Here is a 17,898-nt window from a genome sequence, read left to right on the forward strand (position 1 = left end):
GGGTGCAGCCCTAAAAGACTTAATTAATTAATTAAAATACAAAACAAAATAAACTAACGATCTTTAAAGATACACCTAGGAGTTCCCTGCTGGCCTAGGGTTAAGGATCTGATAGTATCACTGCTCTGGCATGGGTTCGATCCCTGGCCTAGGAACATCCACTTGCCTTGGGCTCAGCCAAAAAAAAAAAAAGAAAAAAAAAATAGCACCTATTTCATAAACACATGCAACAAAGTTAAACTCCTTTATTCCTATACAGTCAACCCTTGATATCCACAGGGGATTGGTTCCGGGACACCCACCAATACAAAAAAAATCCATGACGCTCAAGTCCCTTATTTAAATGGCACAGTATTTGCACATAACCTACGAACATTCTCCTGCCTACTTTAAATCATCTCTAGATTACTTATAATTCCTAATACAATGTAAATACTATATAAATAGTTATAAATACAATGTGTTATAAATAGTTGCCCGCCTGCAGTAAATTCAGTTTTGCTTTTTGGAACTTTCTGGAATTCCTCACTCTCCGCCCCCGCCACCCCTAGGAAATGTATTTGATCTGCAGTTGTTGAATCTAAGGATGTGGAACCTGTGGACATGGAGGGCTGGCTGTGTACCATTTCTGCCTCTCTCCCATCCTCCCATCCCAGCCAAGCCCAGAGGGTTACCGCCAAAGCAAATGGGGAGAAGCTCTAGGAGTCAGAGATGAAACAATGGCTTAGGGTAGAACCCCCTGGCAGGCCTCTCATAGGCCAGTGTACAAGCAAAGAGGGTGCCCCAATCCCAGGGACTCACCTGGACTGCGTAGGAGATGGCAAGCCCCGCGTAGGCTGGGGGAATCTTCCCGTGCATGAGAACAATCATCAGCCCGGTGGTGGTGATCAGGGCAATGCTGATCAGGTCCAGCCGCACTGCCAGCCACCGCATGGCACACGTGAACAAGAAGAAAGGACTCTGGTTGGTATCCAGGAGCTCCTGGTACCTGTGAGGAAGAAAGAACACCTAATAGGCAAATACAGTACCTCACAACCCTGGTTGTGGAGGATGACAGGGCTGTGGTGAATTATGGATGGAGGGCTAACACTGAAGCGCTACCCTCTGTAATTCAGAGAATAACAGGGACACTTAAAGGAGTGCAGAGTATTCCAGGCTTCACACATAGGAGGTCATGGGAGTTGTCTGGTTTTACCCTTTCAAAGAAATCATTAAAGATGTCAGAGAAAAGTATCTACTTCACAGCACAGGGAAATCAAGACGGGAGGAGACCAAATAAAGAGGCTGTTCAGGAGTTCCCATCGTGGCTCAGTGGTTAATGAATCCAACTAGGAATCAGGAGGTTGTGGGCTCGATCCCTGACCTCGCTCAGTGGGTTAAGGATCTGGTGTTGCCGTGAGCTGTGGTGTAAGGTCGCAGATGCGGCTCAGATCCCGAGTTGCTGTGGCTCTGAAGAAGGCCGGAGGCTACAGCTCCAATTAGACCCCTAGCCTGGGAACCCCCATATGCCGAGGGAGCGGCCCTAGAAAAGGCAACAAGACAAAAAAAAAAAAAAAAAAAAAAAAAAGAGGCTGTTGAAGCTTTAGTAAAATGTTTTAGGTCAGGGGTCATTTCCTCAAAGAAAGAGAGGTTACAAAGGCAAACTACAGAAATGGCACAAGACCAGGAAAAGAGAGAATCTTGGACTGAATATGAGAAAGTGGAAACTGTCTGCTGACACACTTGTTTCCCAAGGCCATGGGGCAAAGAATGAGGAAAAGTCAGTTAAACCAGAGCAAAAAGATCTAGACAAGCTTTGTCACTGCAGGAGTGAGGCACCACTGTCACCAGGATCCTCATCTGAAGGTTTGGTGCCACACACAAACAGAACTCTAGAGCAGGTCTTAGTGGGCAGATGTCTTTGCTTTAAAAAAAAAAAATCACTTTCTTCCTCACAATGAGATATGTGCACTTTAGAGAATATTTTAAAAATGCAATAAAGAAGAGAGAAATATAAAATTCCAGTATTCTCACCACTCAGTTAAAACCAGGGTTAATATTCTGCTGCACTTCCTCCCAGACTATTTTTCAAAGCACTCACATTTATGTCTATATGTTCATAAATATGTACACAGTCAGTATATTTAATTTTTTTCATTTAAAGGTATGATGCATTTATCTAAGTTGTTTAACCTAAACTTTCTATTCTAGAGTTCCTTTTTAACATGAATTGCTTAATAATGTCACAGATACAGACACAGCCTTAAAAGGGAGCATACCCATACATCTGCACCTTGCCCTTTCACTAATATACCTTGGAGATCATCCCATATCAGTACCTAGAGAGTGTTCTCATTCTTTTTAAGGGCCATGTAATATTCCATTATATGGGGAAAACACAACTTATTTAACCAGTCCTCTACTTAAGGACATTTAGCCTAGCTCAATCTCTTGTTAACAAAAATCTCCACAATGACTACATATGTACATAATTTCTCATATAAATACTATTCAACAGCTGAATAAAATGTCAGTCTAAGGTCAATGAGTATCTTTTACTATTCCAAAAAAATTTTAAAGCAAAAACTCCATCAAATATAGCCCTTCAGAACCAAAAGCCAACAGACTCCAAATCTGTGTTTTGTCTTCCCATTTGCTCAGAAGGGAGTTCCACCAAGCAACTGAGAATTAATCAGAGATCATTAAATCACTAGTACTCCTTAATGAGCTTTATAATCCCTAATTCTCACCTTCAAAGGCTTCTTAAATTCTTAATAAATGCTGAGATGGGGCCACCCCATTGAGCCCTCTGGCTTCCATTGACACCAACCTGTGCAGAAATTCCTGCCCTTTGTTGTAGGCATGGATGGTGGCCAGGCCCTGTATGCTGGATGTGATGTGGGAGAGGAAAGGTGACTGTGTGATGTTGTCCAGACGCTTCAGCTCTCGGATCAGGACCCTAGAGAGAGAATGAGTTCCGTGTCAGAGGGGTAGACCAGGAACTCTGGCTTCATCCTTTGCCCTGGCAGACACAAAGACGTCCTGTTTACCTGGAGACCATGTGCAAAAGTGAAAAGAGGATGCCAAGGGGCCCCACCGCCACAAGGAACCACGGGAAAACTCCTGCGATCATTCCAACACAGAAGAACACCAGGATGACATTCTGGATGAACATCTCAGCCTGGAACGGCAGGCGCACATCGACTGGGGAGATCGGAAAGGAACACGTGTCAGATGCTGGAATCCACAAACAGGGAAAATGGAGCCCAAAAGTTCTTGTGTTTTCCCTTTTTTTTTTTTTTTTTTTTGTCTTTTTGCCTTTTCTAGGGCCGCGGCATATGGGGGTTCCGGCTAGGGGTCGAATCGGAGCTATAGCCGCTGGCCTACACCAGAGCCACAGTGACGCCAGATCCAAGCCGCATCTGTGATCTACACCACAGCTCACGGCAACGCTGGGTCCTTAATCCACTGAGCAAGGTCAGGGATCGAACCCGCAACCTCATGATTCCTAGTCGGATTTGTTAACCACTGCGCCACGACAGGCACTCCTGTGTTTTCCTTTTTAAATGAGGATCCCTAAATTTCCTATCTGAAATTTGTGATTTTTATCTTTTAAACAGTTGGATCAAAGAAAAATCTGGAAACTTGGTAGCTTTAATTTTTCTTGTCCCAAGAACATTTAAGTGATCTTTCTCCTCTGTGCCCTCTTTGCTGGTTCACTATGCTCCCCATCCACTTTATTTATTTATTTATTTATTTATTTATTTTTTGTCTTTTTGCCATTTCTTGGGCCGCTCCCGAGGCATATGGAGGTTCCCAGGCTAGGGGTCGAATCAGAGCTGTAGCCACAGGCCTACACCAGAGCCACAGCAACGCAGGATCCGAGCCGCATCTGCAACCTACACCACAGCTCACGGCAACGCCGGATCGTTAACCCACTGAGCAAGGCCAGAGATTGAACCCGCAACCTCATGGTTCCTAGTCGGATTCATTAACCACTGCGCCACAACGGGAACTCTTGCCCAACCACTTTAAACATTCCTTCCTCTTTACAGAGTAGTATATGCTCGTTGTAAAATATTTGGAAAAATAAGTATGCAAAAACTTAAATATATAGCCTTCATTCTTACCAATACGATATTTAAGGAATTTTTCATCATGGAAAATTGTAAATATACACAGAGGTTAAGAGTAGAAAACAGAGTTCCCGTTGTGGCGCAGTGGTTAACGAATCCGACTAGGAACCATGAGGTTGCGGGTTCGGTCCCTGCCCTTGCTCGGTGGGTTAACGATCCGGCGTTGCCGTGAGCTGTGGTGTAGGTTGCAGACGCGGCTCGGATCCCACGTTGCTGTGGCTCTGGCGTAGGCCAGTGGCTACAGCTCCAATTCAACCCCTAGCCTGGGAACCTCCATATGCCGCAGGAGCGGCCCAAGAAATAGCAACAACAACAACAACAAAAGACAAAAAAAAAAAAAAAAAAGAGTAGAAAACCTCTGGTAGTTATCAACATTTTCTTCATCCTTTTTTGGACATCTCTTCCCCCTACCTATTTTCATGCAAATCCCAGACATGTTGATACCACTGGGGGTTTTTTGGGGGTTTTTTGTTGGGTTTTTTGTTTGTTTTTGTTTTTTTTGGTTTTTTTAGTCTCTTTTCCATTTGTGTGTGCGTATGTATGTGAGTTTAACAGAAACAGGTTCATGTCATGCACTGTTCCATGTATCAGTGATGGATTTGATCTATTACCTCTGGCTGTGGCTTTATACTGGCCTATCAATATTTCAAACAAACTCCTTCTATGGAGGCAACATAGTACAGCAGTTAAAAACATGAGCTCTGGAGTCAGAAAGATGTGGGCTGAACTCCCAGCTTGTTGTTCACTAGATGCAATCTTGGGTAAGTTGATGAACTTTTCTAGACATCAGCTTTCCCATGTATTCAATGGGTGAAAGGATACCCACCTCATAGGGCTGCTGTGAGGATTAGGATAATGCATGTGGGACATTCTGCACCCTGCTTGTCACAAAGTAAGCCCTCAATAAGTGTCAGGCAGCATAACTATCATTAGGCCTATGGGAGTAGAGTTAACTTTTTAATAACATGGGAGTTGGGGCACAAACCCTCCGTGTAGTTGAAAATCTGCATATAACTTACAGTCAGCCCTCCATGTATGTGCTTCCTCATCTACAGATTCAAGCCACCTGTTGTTCAAGAGTCAAGTGTATTTAAGTTCTGGTGCTGGCGCAGCCCATGAGGCACCCAGCAAGCCTGTGAGAGGCTGTAGGTGTCCAAGAACCTATGTACTACCCACAAGTCAGTATGTGTTTTAGCCTCTCAGATGCCCCTGACCAAAGCCTTTATGCTGATTCAATCCTCTGAACTGATTTTCAGGTTAAATAAGATCAAAGAACTCAGATGAAAGGTGAAAAATCAGATAGGCACTTGGACTAAAGAGAAGTTGCAATGTGGAGAAAATGCCAAAACCAAATACAATCAAGAAATGCAAACGTCAGTAGCCACTGGGCTCCCAGAATCTAAGGCTGGACAAATCTACCCATCTGGCGAGTCACCTGGAAGGCGGGAGGGCACAGTGAGCTCTGGCTTGTGCCCCAGAGCACAAAAGAGAGAGGCAGTGAGAAGCTGTGAGAAATACCTTCATCCATGTCTTTGGAAAACCTGTTGAGAATCCTCCCCGTGGGGGTCGTGTCAAAAAACTTCATAGGGCTTCGAAGGATCCTTCGGAAAAGCTCATCGTGGAGCCGGGAGGAGGCTCGCAATGTGCCCTGAGAAGCAGAGCACAAAGCCATCAGGGACCCAGCGACTCAGGCAGGCTCAGTTCCCACCCCACGGCTCACAGCTCCATGGGACATCCATGCGCAAAGCTGGAGAAGGCCAAGTGGCCGTGCAGGAAGGAGGTGGCTAATAGGTAAACCTGAGGCTAATGGGATGGAGGTCATTTCAGCGAGGACCATCCTGCTTCAGAGGAGCTCCAGGATTCCAAATAAACCCGAGACTGTCAGGGGGAAGCCTGACCACATGGCCACTGGGGAGAGGAGGAGCACAGGCCCTGGTGCACACCTTGACAAAGACCACTCCACGAACGGCTTTCAGGATCAGCATGACTGCCATGGAGAGGGCATAGATGCTGGCATAGTACTCCATTAAAGGATTGTCCTTCATGCTGTTGCTCACAGACGTCCTGTTTTCTTGAGTCACTGTGGTGTTCTGTTTGGAGGCAAGGCTCTGTGACGCAAGACTGCGAGGCACTGCCAAGGACCCCTCACATCAGGGCCATTCTCGGCTTAAGACAGGGTGTAGGATAATGACTCTGGGACCCCAATGAGGCAAACACCCAGCCAGGCTTTGTCCACTCCCTCTCTCCTTTCTGTAATTTTTTTAAAAGTAAGCTATAGTTGATTTACAATATTGCAGCAATTGCTGCTCTACAGCAAAGTGGCCCAGTCATACATATGTATACATTCTTTTCCTCATATCCCCCATCACATTCTATCCCAAGAGACTGGACACAGTTCCCTATGCTATACAGTCCTCCTTTTCTTTCTTTTTTTTTTTTTTTTCCGCTTTTTAAGGCCATACCCACGGCATATGGAGGTTTCCAGGCTAGGGGTCCAACTGGAGCTACAGCTGCCAGCCTATGCCACAGCCACAGCAACGCAGGATCCGAGCCACGTCTGGGATCTAAACCACAGCTCACGGCAATGCCGGATCCTTAACCCACTGAGTAAAGCCAGGGATCGAACCCACAAGCTCATGGTTCCTAGCTGGATTCTTTTCTGCTGTGCCACGATGGGAACCCCCCGCCTTCTTTTCTAATAGATGAGAGCAGACAACCTACTAATGCTACTGAGAAGCTCTACTGCTCTGTAAGTTGGTCAGGGAGCAACTACCTGCTGAGGGACTCATCTCTTTGGCCCTGGGTAATCCTTGGCCATTATTTCTTCCATCTGAAAACTAGAGCAGTTTCCCTAAGAATAGCCAGGGAATGTGGAGGGATGGTCATTATTTTTAGACATATACTCTTTCCATTGATGAGGAACCTTACCCCACTTCCTTGCTTGATCCAGTAGCTCAACCACCAGTTGCTGAAGGCAGTGCTGCCCACGTTCAGCATGAAAAGGGACAGAATGACCAGAAATGCCAAGGGGCCCCCAGCAGCCTGGATGTAGACACCGTATACTGACCAGGGCACGGAACCCTGCCCCTTTTCTTCCATTTGCACGAGCTGCCCTAGGTAAGGAAAAAAGAAACACGAACTCAGAAAGGAAAAGGTGCTTTTCCAAAAAACTAAGTCATCTGTAGAAGAGCAGAATCAAAGAGAGCCTATGCTTTCACAAAGTTCTAGATTAGAATTATTTTCCCTTCATCAGCAGTATTCACTTATCCAGTTAACATGTACGAAGCACCTACTATGAACCGAGCCCAGGCTGTGGCCCCAGAGCAGTAAAGAGAATGAAGACCAGGTCTTTGCCCTGAGATCTGGCTGAGGATCCTTCCATAGTCTAGTAGGACCAGCAGAGATATAAACACACAGTTACAATAAAACGTGCCCGCTCCAATGCCAGAGCCATTTTCAGGGCAGCATGGGAACATTCCAGGAGGTGCACCTAACCTACAGGGGTGGGGAGCTGGGAGGGCCTTAGCAGGGAGGTTTCAGCTTGTAAGGTAAGCCAGAGACAGCCAGGTGGGGAAACAGCAAATCAGTGTATAGAGACAACCAGTTCAGCATTGCAGGAACATTCTATGGCCTAAGGAGTAATGGAGATAAGGCTGATTAAGATTAAGCAGGCTGTGGTCAGAGGATAAAGGCATTTGAACTCTATCCCTCAAAGAAGAACTTCTCAAGAGAATGTGTGTGCAGAGATTTGACTGGCCTTACTGTGTTAGTGGGCCTGTGATGGGCCAGACCAGCCAGCTCTGGTGGTCAGCAGCTTCTTCTAGGCATCCCAGGGTCTCGTACAAATAATGGCATTTTCTATGTGTGCCCTCTCAGGAAAAAGATTAGAAAATGCTGCTTTGAAATTGGGAGGCCACTGAAAGGCCTCAGGCAAGAGAGTTGGTTGGTCTCCTATTTCTAACTAGATTCCTCAGACTTAAAAGGAGGCAGCTGTAACATGCCACATAGGGGTTGACAGAGGCCAGAACCAGGATTGTGGCGATGGGGATGGAGTTTCAGGTGGTCAACTCAGTAGGATGGGGTGACTGGCTGGAGGAGGAGAGAAAAGATTCAAAGAGCTTCCTAGGGGCTACCTGGGGTGGTCAGGTGATTGACGGTAATGAGAGAATGCTGAGAAACAGCCCCATAGGAAGCCCCTGCCTCTTCATTACAGGATGTGTAATTATCCGGGAACAAGCCACACATGCCTTGAGCACTTTGGCATGTGAGTCTCCAGTTAGCGGCTATGTAAATAAGGACAAATGTCCCCTAAGGACATTGTATTTTTATTTATTTATTTATTTATTTATTTATTTATTTATCCTTTTAGGACCGCACCCCTGGCAATAGTCAGTTCCCAGGCTAGGGTCAAATAAGAGCTGCAGGTGCCAGCCTACTCCATAACCATAGCATCGCCAGATCCAAGCCCTGTCTGTGACCTACATCACAGCTCATGTAGGATCCTTAACCCACTGAGCGAGGCCAGCCAGAGATTAAACCCGAGTCCTCGTGGATATTAGTCGGGCTCGTTACTGCTGAGTCACAACAGGAACTCCCAACATTGTATTTTTTATGCTGCCAGTGGCAGATGTCTCAGCCTTCTGTGCTATGTGTGTTTTGCCCGTGTTGAGAGTAAGGTGATCTCCAATCACAACTGAATCCAAACTCTCAACTGTGGTTTATTAAAAGAAAGAAAAGAAGCAGGGAGTGGTAAATTGGGATGGTCAACTCCTAACACCAAATACCTGTTGCAGTTTTAAGAATAAGGAAACAGCAGTGGCAAACCCGGGAAAGGTCCTGGCTTCAAAACATCAGGTGGTGACGCAACAGGACAACTTTAAAAGAGGATTACGTTTTTACTTTTACTTTTTATTATTCACAAACTGATATGCGACTTCAAATTCACAAAAGAAAAATGCCTAAGGTACTGTCAATAGCTTTTCTAACTCCCTAGATTTGTTTCAGTTGATAAGATAAAGGGTTTTAAAAACAGGACCAATGACTCTGGATAGGAAAGTCAGGTAGGAAAAAACACTGGCTGTAACTATTCACCACAGCCATGCTGCAGTCTGCTTGGAACAAGCCAAGGAGGGTATCATTGTAACAGAGGAGGTACTGAGGATGCAGACTTTCTTAGACCTGGAATGCCTCTCTCTGCTTTGGGTGGCATGACTTTTAAAGAGCAGAGGTGAATCACAGGAAAGAAAGGTTTACCTCTGCCCACGATTCAATTCCTCCTTACTCTTGAAGACTCAGCTATGACTTACCTACACCTCACAACACCCTGCAGAGCAAGAGGGTTGGATTGAAGGTCATTCTTATTGCCTTGGTCTGTTTGAGCAAACAGAAGATGCCTCCTGCCTCAAACAGAAGGGAGATGATGGTCTCCTGATAATCATGTAAGAATTTTACTGTTCTAGAAATACATGGCCAGGCACTCTGCCACATAAAATGATATCCAATAGCATGAATGACCATGTGGTATAATTTCTGATAAACTTTAGTGACACACTTTCCACCACTTTCTGTGCCGCCATAATGGTGCTCTCGAATGTCCTGGCTGACATTCTCAAGAGCACCATCAATGCCAGAAAGAAAGGCGCACGTCAGGTTCTTATCAGGCCACGCTCCAAAGTCACCATCTGGTTTCTAACTATGTTGGTGACACAGGGTTATATTGGCAAGATTTTTTTTGTTTGTTTTTGTTTTTGGCTTTTTGCCTTTTCTAGGGCCACTTCCCGCAACATGTGGAGGTTCCCAGGCTAGGGGTCAAATCGGAGCTGTAGTCACCAACCTATGCCAGAGCCACAGCAACGCCAGATCTGAGCTGCGACTGCGGCCTACACTATAGCTCACGGCAACACCAGATCCTCAACCCACTGAGCAAGGCCAGGGATCCAACCCGCAACCTCATGGTTCCTAGTCTGATTCCTTAACCACTGCGCCACGACAGGAATACCTATATTGGCAAATCTAACTGAGGATCACAGAGCTGGGGAAATTGTTATGAACTATATGGGCAGGTTAAACAAGTATAGGGTGATCAGCCCCAGATCTGAGGGGGGAAAATGTAGAAAATGTAGAAAAATGCCAGTTCCCATCCTGTCATTTTGGTTTCATTGTACTGACGACCTCAGCTGATATCATGGATCATGAAGAAGCAGGTTTAAAAACACACAGGAAGGAAAACCGTGGGATTCTTTTTCTAGAGATGTAATACATACCTGCAAGTAAAATGGCTCAATGGAAAAACTAAAACATAAAAAAATGAATGGAAGTTCCCACCGTGGTACAGCGGAAACGAAGCCAACTAGGAACCATGAGGTTATGGGTTCAATCCCTGGCCTCACTCAATGGGTTAAGGATCTGGTGTTGCCGTGAGCTGTGGTGTAAGTCGCAGATACGGCTTGGATCTGGCGTTGCTGTGGCTGTGGCATAGGCCAGTGGCTGTAGCTCTGATTCAACCCCTAACCTGGGAACCTCCATGTGCCATGGCTGCAGCCCTAAAAAAAAGCGAAATAAATAAATAATAAATAAACTTTAATGGCAAGTCTAACATCTCAAAAAAGGTCATTACCTTCTTCTGGCTTCACTGTTTTCTCCTTCTTTACTGATCCTGTTTTAGGACCCTTGTCTTGTGTTTTTTTCTGTGAACCACTGGTCTCCTTTTTTGAATTAATCTAATATTTAAAAGAAAGAAAGAAGTGTCACAAGTCATTATATGACCATTCAGACAATAGTCCAAAGGACACATTAGAGAATCATCCATCGAGCTGCTGCTCTTATTGAAAAGAGACACATCCAACTTCTTAAAAGGGCTACCTTATACCCATATCTGTGACTCCCTCCTCCCCCACCTTCAATCTTTGAGATCTGAGTTCCTACCCTGTTGTATCACCGACGCGGCTCTCCCCAGCGTCATACAGACCTAAACACCAAACACAGTAGCCTGTGCACTGTTCTCATCCACTCCAACCTGTCCAAGGCATTTGTCCCGGGGTCACTTCCATTCTTTCCATCTCTGATCCCCACATCACTAACTCCATTCACAGATCTGATCATTTCCCACTGCCCACAGGATAAACTCCAACTTCTCAGCTTGATTTTGCAACACTTCCACATTCTGGCCCTGGCCTAGCCCTGCAAGTTCCTTTCCCCTGCCTGGGGCTTCTACTCTCCACGCTGGCCATTCCTCACATTACGCAGCCATTTCCCACTTCCGTACTTTTACCCACACTGGCTCTTTGATTGGAATGCCCCCTCCACTCCCAACTCAGTCATAGTTCTTTCATTCAGATGGATTAAAAGCTTAGATTCTTCCTGGGGCAACTTAACACACCTCCAAAATAGAGCTCACACGCCCCTGTTCTCCCAGGCCCTTATATGTACTTCTACAGCACATTGCTATATGCATGATCAGGTGTCGTTACAGTTCCCATAAGAGCATAAGAAGCCTGAGTCCCTCAAAGACCAGGAGGATGTCTCACGCGTGGTTATAACCTACACAATGCCCTGCACCCAGAACTGCCTGAAATATGACACATGGAGACTCGCAAAGCGTTCATCAAATTGACTCTGAGATAATAGAAACGACTTAATGCTCTCCCTTCCAAGTTCCTCTTATATCTCTGCACAGGAAATTCTCTTCCTACAGTTTACTACATTTAATTCTATATCACAGTTAGCCTCATGACCCCAGTGTGCTCTTCAACTAGACTTGTGAAATTGACAGTGAAAAAAAAAATCAGAAAAGAATATAAAATTAAGAGCCACATCCGGGACACAAGATAGGACTCTAAATTTTTTTTTTTTTTTTTTTTTTTTTTTTTTTTTTTTTTTTGCTATTTCTTGGGCCGCTCCCACGGCATATGGAGGTTCCCAGGCTAGGGGTCTCATCGGAGCTGTAGCCACCGGCCTACACCAGAGCCACAGCAACGCGGGATCCGAGCCGTGTCTGCGATCTACACCACAGCTCACGGCAACGCCGGATCGTTAACCCACTGAGCAAGGGCAGGGACCGAACCCGCAACCTCATGGTTCCTAGTCGGATTCGTTAACCACTGCGCCACGACGGGAACTCCCAGGACTCTAAATTTTATATTTATTGCAGTGCATGAGTACATGCACGGTCTAAAGAGAAAATTACTGTTTGTTGACCACTGCCTAAGGTCAGGATGTAACACATTATTTCATTTAATCAATGCACCAACTGTAAGAGGCAGGTGCCACCTCTGTTTTTAAGCTGAGAAAACTGAGGCTCAGGAAAGTGAAGTCATATACCGAAAGCACGCTCCTCCACGCAGCACTCTGGCTCTCAATATTCCTTTGGTCCTTAGACTTCTCACATTTTAGCCTCTCTCCCCCTCATTTCCCTTTCCATGACTACAGTGAGAAGGAAATAATCTCAAGAGCCCAAAGTACTGTGAGAGTCACAGGGAGAGATCATAAAATCCACACCTGGATCAGGTGCCTCTGTAGAAGTTACTGATGGCACTTGGAAGGCCTTGAGTTAAATCAAAGGGCCCCAAACACATCATAAACAGTGAGCTATAACTGAACCTGAAATCAAACAGAACGATACCCAAACACTGACTCCCAGAAAAGGTCCCCATAACGTTCCATTTTCATCCTGCTCAAAATGACCAAGTGGCGAAGAAGCAGCTTTTAGCCCAGCCTGAGTGAACTCCTAGGACCCAAGGTGATTGGAGGATAAAAAGTCCAATATGAGAGCAGGTTGACAAGGAGAAACAAGTCCCTAGCTAGCTCCAACGCCCTGCTCTTTGCCTAACCCAGCGCCCAGAGGAGGCGGCATCTTTTCGTGTTGCCGCAGGAGGCGGGACAGCACAGCAAAAGGAGCACTTTGGAATCGAAGCGACCTTGTTGGCAAGCTGTTTAATTCTCCCGAGCTTCTGCCTCCCCAGCTGTAAAAGTGGGGGATAACCGTATTTTTGCCACAGAGCTCTGTTAAGATGACTAAATATGATGACATCTGATACCTCATCAAGTAACTGGGATACATTTGGGGTTAGTTAATGAGCACCAAGTCAGCAGCCAAGAAACCGTGGATAATTTTCAAATGACTGCAGTATCCAATGTTTCTTCCCTGCCAAAGAATCCATTTGATTATTAAGAAAGGAGCCTCCTAATGCTTCAGCCAAGATCTGAGGGGGTTTATGAAAGTAAGTTATGATTGAACAGCAGTGTACGCTGAGCCCACATGCTTCTCCCTGGCCTTACCTTATGATAAATTCTCAGGGACAGAAGACCTCGGCTCACCAGCCACACAATCTTACTCTCCTAGAGCAGAACCAGTATGTGGACTAATGCACAGCAGTCTGGTCACCAGAAAACGGGGTCCCGGCCAACAAGACACAGATACTGAGTTCAGGTAATAAGATTCTCCATCACTCAGTATGGTCATGGCTCTCTTGCTAGAAAGACACACACACATACACACATGCACACAACCGCACATGCATGCATGCCAAGCAAATCTTACCTCAACTGGGGGTGTCTCTCCCAGCAACAGGTTATTAAAAATGGTAGCGTAATCACCATTTAGATTCATCAGTTCCTCATGGGTGCCTCTTTCTGTAATACAGCCCTCTTTCATGAAGATCACTTCATCACAGTCAGCCAGGTACTGGAGACAAAGACAGAGACAACACCGTGTGGCTGACATTCGTGCAAATACAAGCGAACGCCTCAACCTTGGTTCAGCGGTTCTCATCTGGAGGTGGTCAAGCCCCTCCAGGGGACATGTGGCGATATCTGGAGGCATTCTGGGTTCTTAGAATTGAGGGGAGGGTACTACTGCCATTTGGCGGATGGAGGCCAGGGACGCATAAGACAAGCCCCCACAACAGAGAGCTTTCTGGCCCCTAAACCCCAGTGCCACAACTGAGAGGCCCTGCTTTAGTTTATCATGCCTTGGGATGTAGTTCAAAAAGCAGTTCCTCCAGATTTTGCCATAAATCTACTGATGAAGCCACACAAGCCTTGCCTTAAATGTCACATCCCTTCACTGCACTCAGAAGGACACATGATTACAGACTTTCTGTGGCAGCATGGGGGGGTTGTCCCCCCCACTTGACAACATATGCAAGGCAGATGGAAATATCCTTGAGCTGCTCTCTGAAGCGGCTGCTTGTGGTGGAATGACAGAGGGAGAAGAGATTGTTTTCCCTAAACAGTTCCCACTTGCATATAGATGTTAACACAACGCTTTCCAAACTCTCTCATAACCAAACTCCACTTTCAGCCTATTGCTCTCAGCCCTTTTACTCACTGATTTACATGCAGAAGCTAACATGCTCCAAGGATCCGATCCAGATGGCCATCTGGTACCATAAGCCTTATTAGTACAATGAGACAGGGGGCTATTTGTTGGGGAAGTGACCCCAGGGACCTCAAAGAGCCCCAGAGGTATCCGGACTGAGCCTACCTCCCTGTTTCTGACTTCCCAAGTCAAGGTGGGCAGCCTGGGGAAGGACGTGCCATACCTGTAACTGGTGGGTGATGAACAGAACCGTCTTAGACTTGAGGTGCTTCTGGATGGCACTGTTGAAGATGTGGTTGCCCACGTGGGCATCTAAGGCACTGAGGGGATCATCCAGGATGTAGATGTCTCGGTCACTGTACAAGGCCCGGGCGAGGCTGATCCTTTGGCGCTGCCCACCACTCAGGTTGGCTCCTCGCTCGCCAATCTACAGGAGTCCAGACAGCAGAGGGAAGCCTCCATCTCAAGTCCAGAACCATGCTCAGCCACTGACCCAGTCACCTCTTTTCTCTTCCACCCAAACCAGCCCCTTCTCTTGACTTCGCCACCTGGATGAAGGGCTTCTGTGTCCTCCTGGGCCCACACCAGATCTGGGGGCATCAGCCCAGACGCCTTCCTCTCTCCTAAGACCACCTGGGTTATGAATCAATCCTGTGTCTGGCCTTGCCATGCCCTCTTGACACCCCACTACTATCCATTCTCCTCAGACAGAACGATCTTTCCAAAACACACAGCTGACCGTGTCCCACCCTTGCTTAGGGTCCTAGAGGACAGAATCTAAAGCCCCAAAGATGGCATACAAAGCAGGCCCTTTGCCACCTGGCTTATCAGCAGCCCTCAGCCTCTGTCGTCAGTCCCCCATCCAAAACCTGGGTTCTAAGCCATTTTCAATTGTGAGTCTATTATAAACACACACGACCACTGTCGTGCCTTCTCCTGTACTCTGTCTGCTCAGCCCTGGCGTCCTCTCCTCCGTGAGGCCTCCCTCACCCTCTTCTCCACCAACACCCAAAAGGAAGGGGACTCTTTCACCAGCTTATTATGTGCCTATTTGTCAGGATGTCTCAATTGTAAGTCAGCTTTTTGAGGTCACCGATTATTGTCCTAATCTTTTATATTCCCTGTTCCTCCAGCAGTTTCTGCACCTGTAGCCAGCACATAATGAGCACTTAATAAATGTTACTGAATGAACAAATGAAAAAAAAAATCAATTGTCAAATGGCAGCTGGCTTTGCATTTTTAAACAATCTTGTCCTTAAAAAAATCTAATTAATTCAGAGGGTTTCAAATAAAACCATGTATGAAAATTACCTGCAGGGCTTGTTAAAACAGATCGAACGGCCCCACCCCTAGCGTCTCTGATTCAGTTGGTCTCCGTGGGGATAAGAATCTGCAGTGCAGCGACTTGCTGCTCTGCTGCTAATCAGGGGACCAGGATCTGAGAACCAGTAAACTAATTAAACCATTCACCAAATCTGGTTTGAGGGCTTAGCTGAAGTCAGCTGAATAAAAAGAACCAGGCCTGGAGACCCCAGGGCAGGTCATGGGAGGCGAGTGTCAACACTGAAGGGCAAGAGCCAGTTCGAAGGACAAGCCCCTGGGAACTGTTCTAGCGCAGAGACCCACAGACAGGCGGTCTGTGCAAAGGCTTCCTCCTTTCTAAAGGGATAGTGCTCCCCAGAGTCCACATGCAAGTAAGAAGCTTGGCAGAATAAAGTTCAGGGAAGAAGCTCCACAGGCACATGCTTGATTTATGATTTTAAAAATGAACAGTGAAGAAAACATGAACTCCAAACCAACAATGGGACTTCACTTAAAATCCACATGACACCTAAAATGTTTATGTGCTTAAAACAGGTCATGTTGCTACCCCTGCCCTGAGGAACAAATGAGTCCCTAGCTTAAAGTCCCAGTGAAGGAGTTCCCATCATGGCTCAGTGGTTAACAAACCTGACTGGCATCCATGAGGACGCGGGTTTGATCCCTGGCCTCGCTCAGTGGGTTAAGGATCTGGCGTTGCTGTGGCTGTGGCATAGGCTGGCAGCTACAGCTCCAATTCGACCCCTAGCCTGGGAACCTCCATATGCCACAGGTGTGGCCCTAAAAAGACAAAAGGAAAAAAAAAAAACAAAGGCAAAACTCCCCATGTAGGTTCTCCTCTCACTCCAAGGAGGCAGCCTTGGTGCAGCCCTGGCACAGTCCTGCCACCCATCTTCCAGAATCCCCTCTGCTAAACCCCTGTGCCCAGCAGGGGCACAAGGCTCGTACCTCCGTCAGGTCACTGTTGGGAAGAATGGCCAGGTCAGGCCTTAGGCAGCAGCTGTTCAGCACAGAGTTGTATCTGAGGACAGAAAGAGACTGCGCATCAGGGACCTGGCTGGAGGAGAGCCTGGTGACCTAGGCCACCTCGTGTCTCACGGGCAGGACGGAAAGCATGTCAGAAACCAAACATTCCTTGCCTTTCTTCATCAAATTCCTTCCCAAAGAGGATGTTGTCTCTCAGAGTGGCATTGAGGATCCAGGCCTGCTGGGCCACATAGGCGAAGGTTCCATTGACTGCAATGCTGCCCTCTAGAAGTGTCATCTAGGGAGAGAGACACCATCTGATGGCATCACAACGTAAAACCATTGCTCTAAGCCAACAGAACCCCCCACATTCCAGAACTGAGTTGAAAGTCTCGGCAATTTCCTTGGGTGCTTTTTGAACCCAAATCCGGACCTCACCTTTGTTCTACAGAGAGCTACAGCAGTAAAGAAATCAAGTTTGTGCTTATGTGGGATGGGGGCCCAGCATAGCCTATGGCCTGAATGAACAAATACTTCATCCAGCAACACATAAGCTCTTTACTATACTTTCTTCCTAGCTGCAGGCTGTAATTAAAGGAAGCACAAGCAGAAGGCCCTTGTAGAATTCCCCAGAGGAGGATGCTGTGAGGACTTAGAGGTAGTCCCTGCCTCAAGATGAGGGCAGGCCAACTCATCTACAGAATGAATCCAGGCAGTTGCTAGATCAGCTGCTTCTGTAAAATGAGGACCGGGGTTGGGGGGGAGGGGGATTCCAGTTAGACATCTACTAGTATTATAGCCTATCTACAGAATGATGACAGACCCACCCTCCAACATGCACAGACTACACGATGAGCCACGTGCTTTGAATGGTGTTCAGCTGCAGTGATTGACGTGAATCAACAGACCCACTTTATCTTTCTTCAGGGTTCCTTCGGGGACTAGGAGTAGACATTTGTCTTGGGCTAGGAATGCTATAGCTCTGAAAGAGTTTCATTAACCAAGCTGCACAGACAAGCTTATAATCTCAAACATGTAATGCACTGTGTACACACAGACCCTAACACAGTGGTATCAACTGCCCACAAAGTGGTAAGCCCTCTGATTTGCCCTCAAAAGTGTTCAGAAACCCACTGAAGGCCTACTGTGGAAACCCGGCTCTTCTGGCTGCTACAACAC

The 17,898-nt window shown here is 46.6% G+C and overlaps 1 protein-coding gene and 1 pseudogene across 8 annotated transcripts in view; one reads left to right on the forward strand and one right to left on the reverse strand.

Moving 5' to 3' along the window:
* The window catches only part of ABCC5 (ATP binding cassette subfamily C member 5), an 89,539-nt gene that overhangs the window by 23,405 nt on the left and 48,236 nt on the right, over positions 1–17,898 (reverse strand). For 7 of the 8 annotated variants that reach the window (NM_001444332.1, XM_084986779.1, XM_084986782.1 and 4 more), the window contains 11 exons: positions 16,893–17,017; positions 16,702–16,774; positions 14,657–14,860; positions 13,654–13,797; positions 10,732–10,834; positions 7,044–7,228; positions 6,059–6,205; positions 5,634–5,763; positions 3,030–3,183; positions 2,810–2,938; positions 802–988 (listed from right to left, as the gene is read on the reverse strand). In NM_001444332.1, the coding sequence (NP_001431261.1) occupies positions 802–988; positions 2,810–2,938; positions 3,030–3,183; positions 5,634–5,763; positions 6,059–6,205; positions 7,044–7,228; positions 10,732–10,834; positions 13,654–13,797; positions 14,657–14,860; positions 16,702–16,774; positions 16,893–17,017 (1,581 nt within the window). Of the gene's footprint in view, positions 1–801; positions 989–2,809; positions 2,939–3,029; positions 3,184–5,633; positions 5,764–6,058; positions 6,206–7,043; positions 7,229–10,731; positions 11,950–12,241; positions 13,798–14,656; positions 14,861–16,701; positions 16,775–16,892; positions 17,018–17,898 lie in introns of those variants that run through there. The other variant, XR_014822358.1, reaches the window with a different exon arrangement.
* LOC146397639 (small ribosomal subunit protein uS8 pseudogene) lies at positions 9,693–10,363 on the forward strand (annotated as a pseudogene).

The sequence above is a fragment of the Sus scrofa genome, chromosome 13 (genome assembly GCF_054392235.1).
Source record: "Sus scrofa isolate SSC_HxYL_T2T_F1_AM1 chromosome 13, Sscrofa_HxYL_maternal_Yorkshire_Landrace_v2.0, whole genome shotgun sequence".
NCBI lineage: Eukaryota > Metazoa > Chordata > Mammalia > Artiodactyla > Suidae > Sus > Sus scrofa.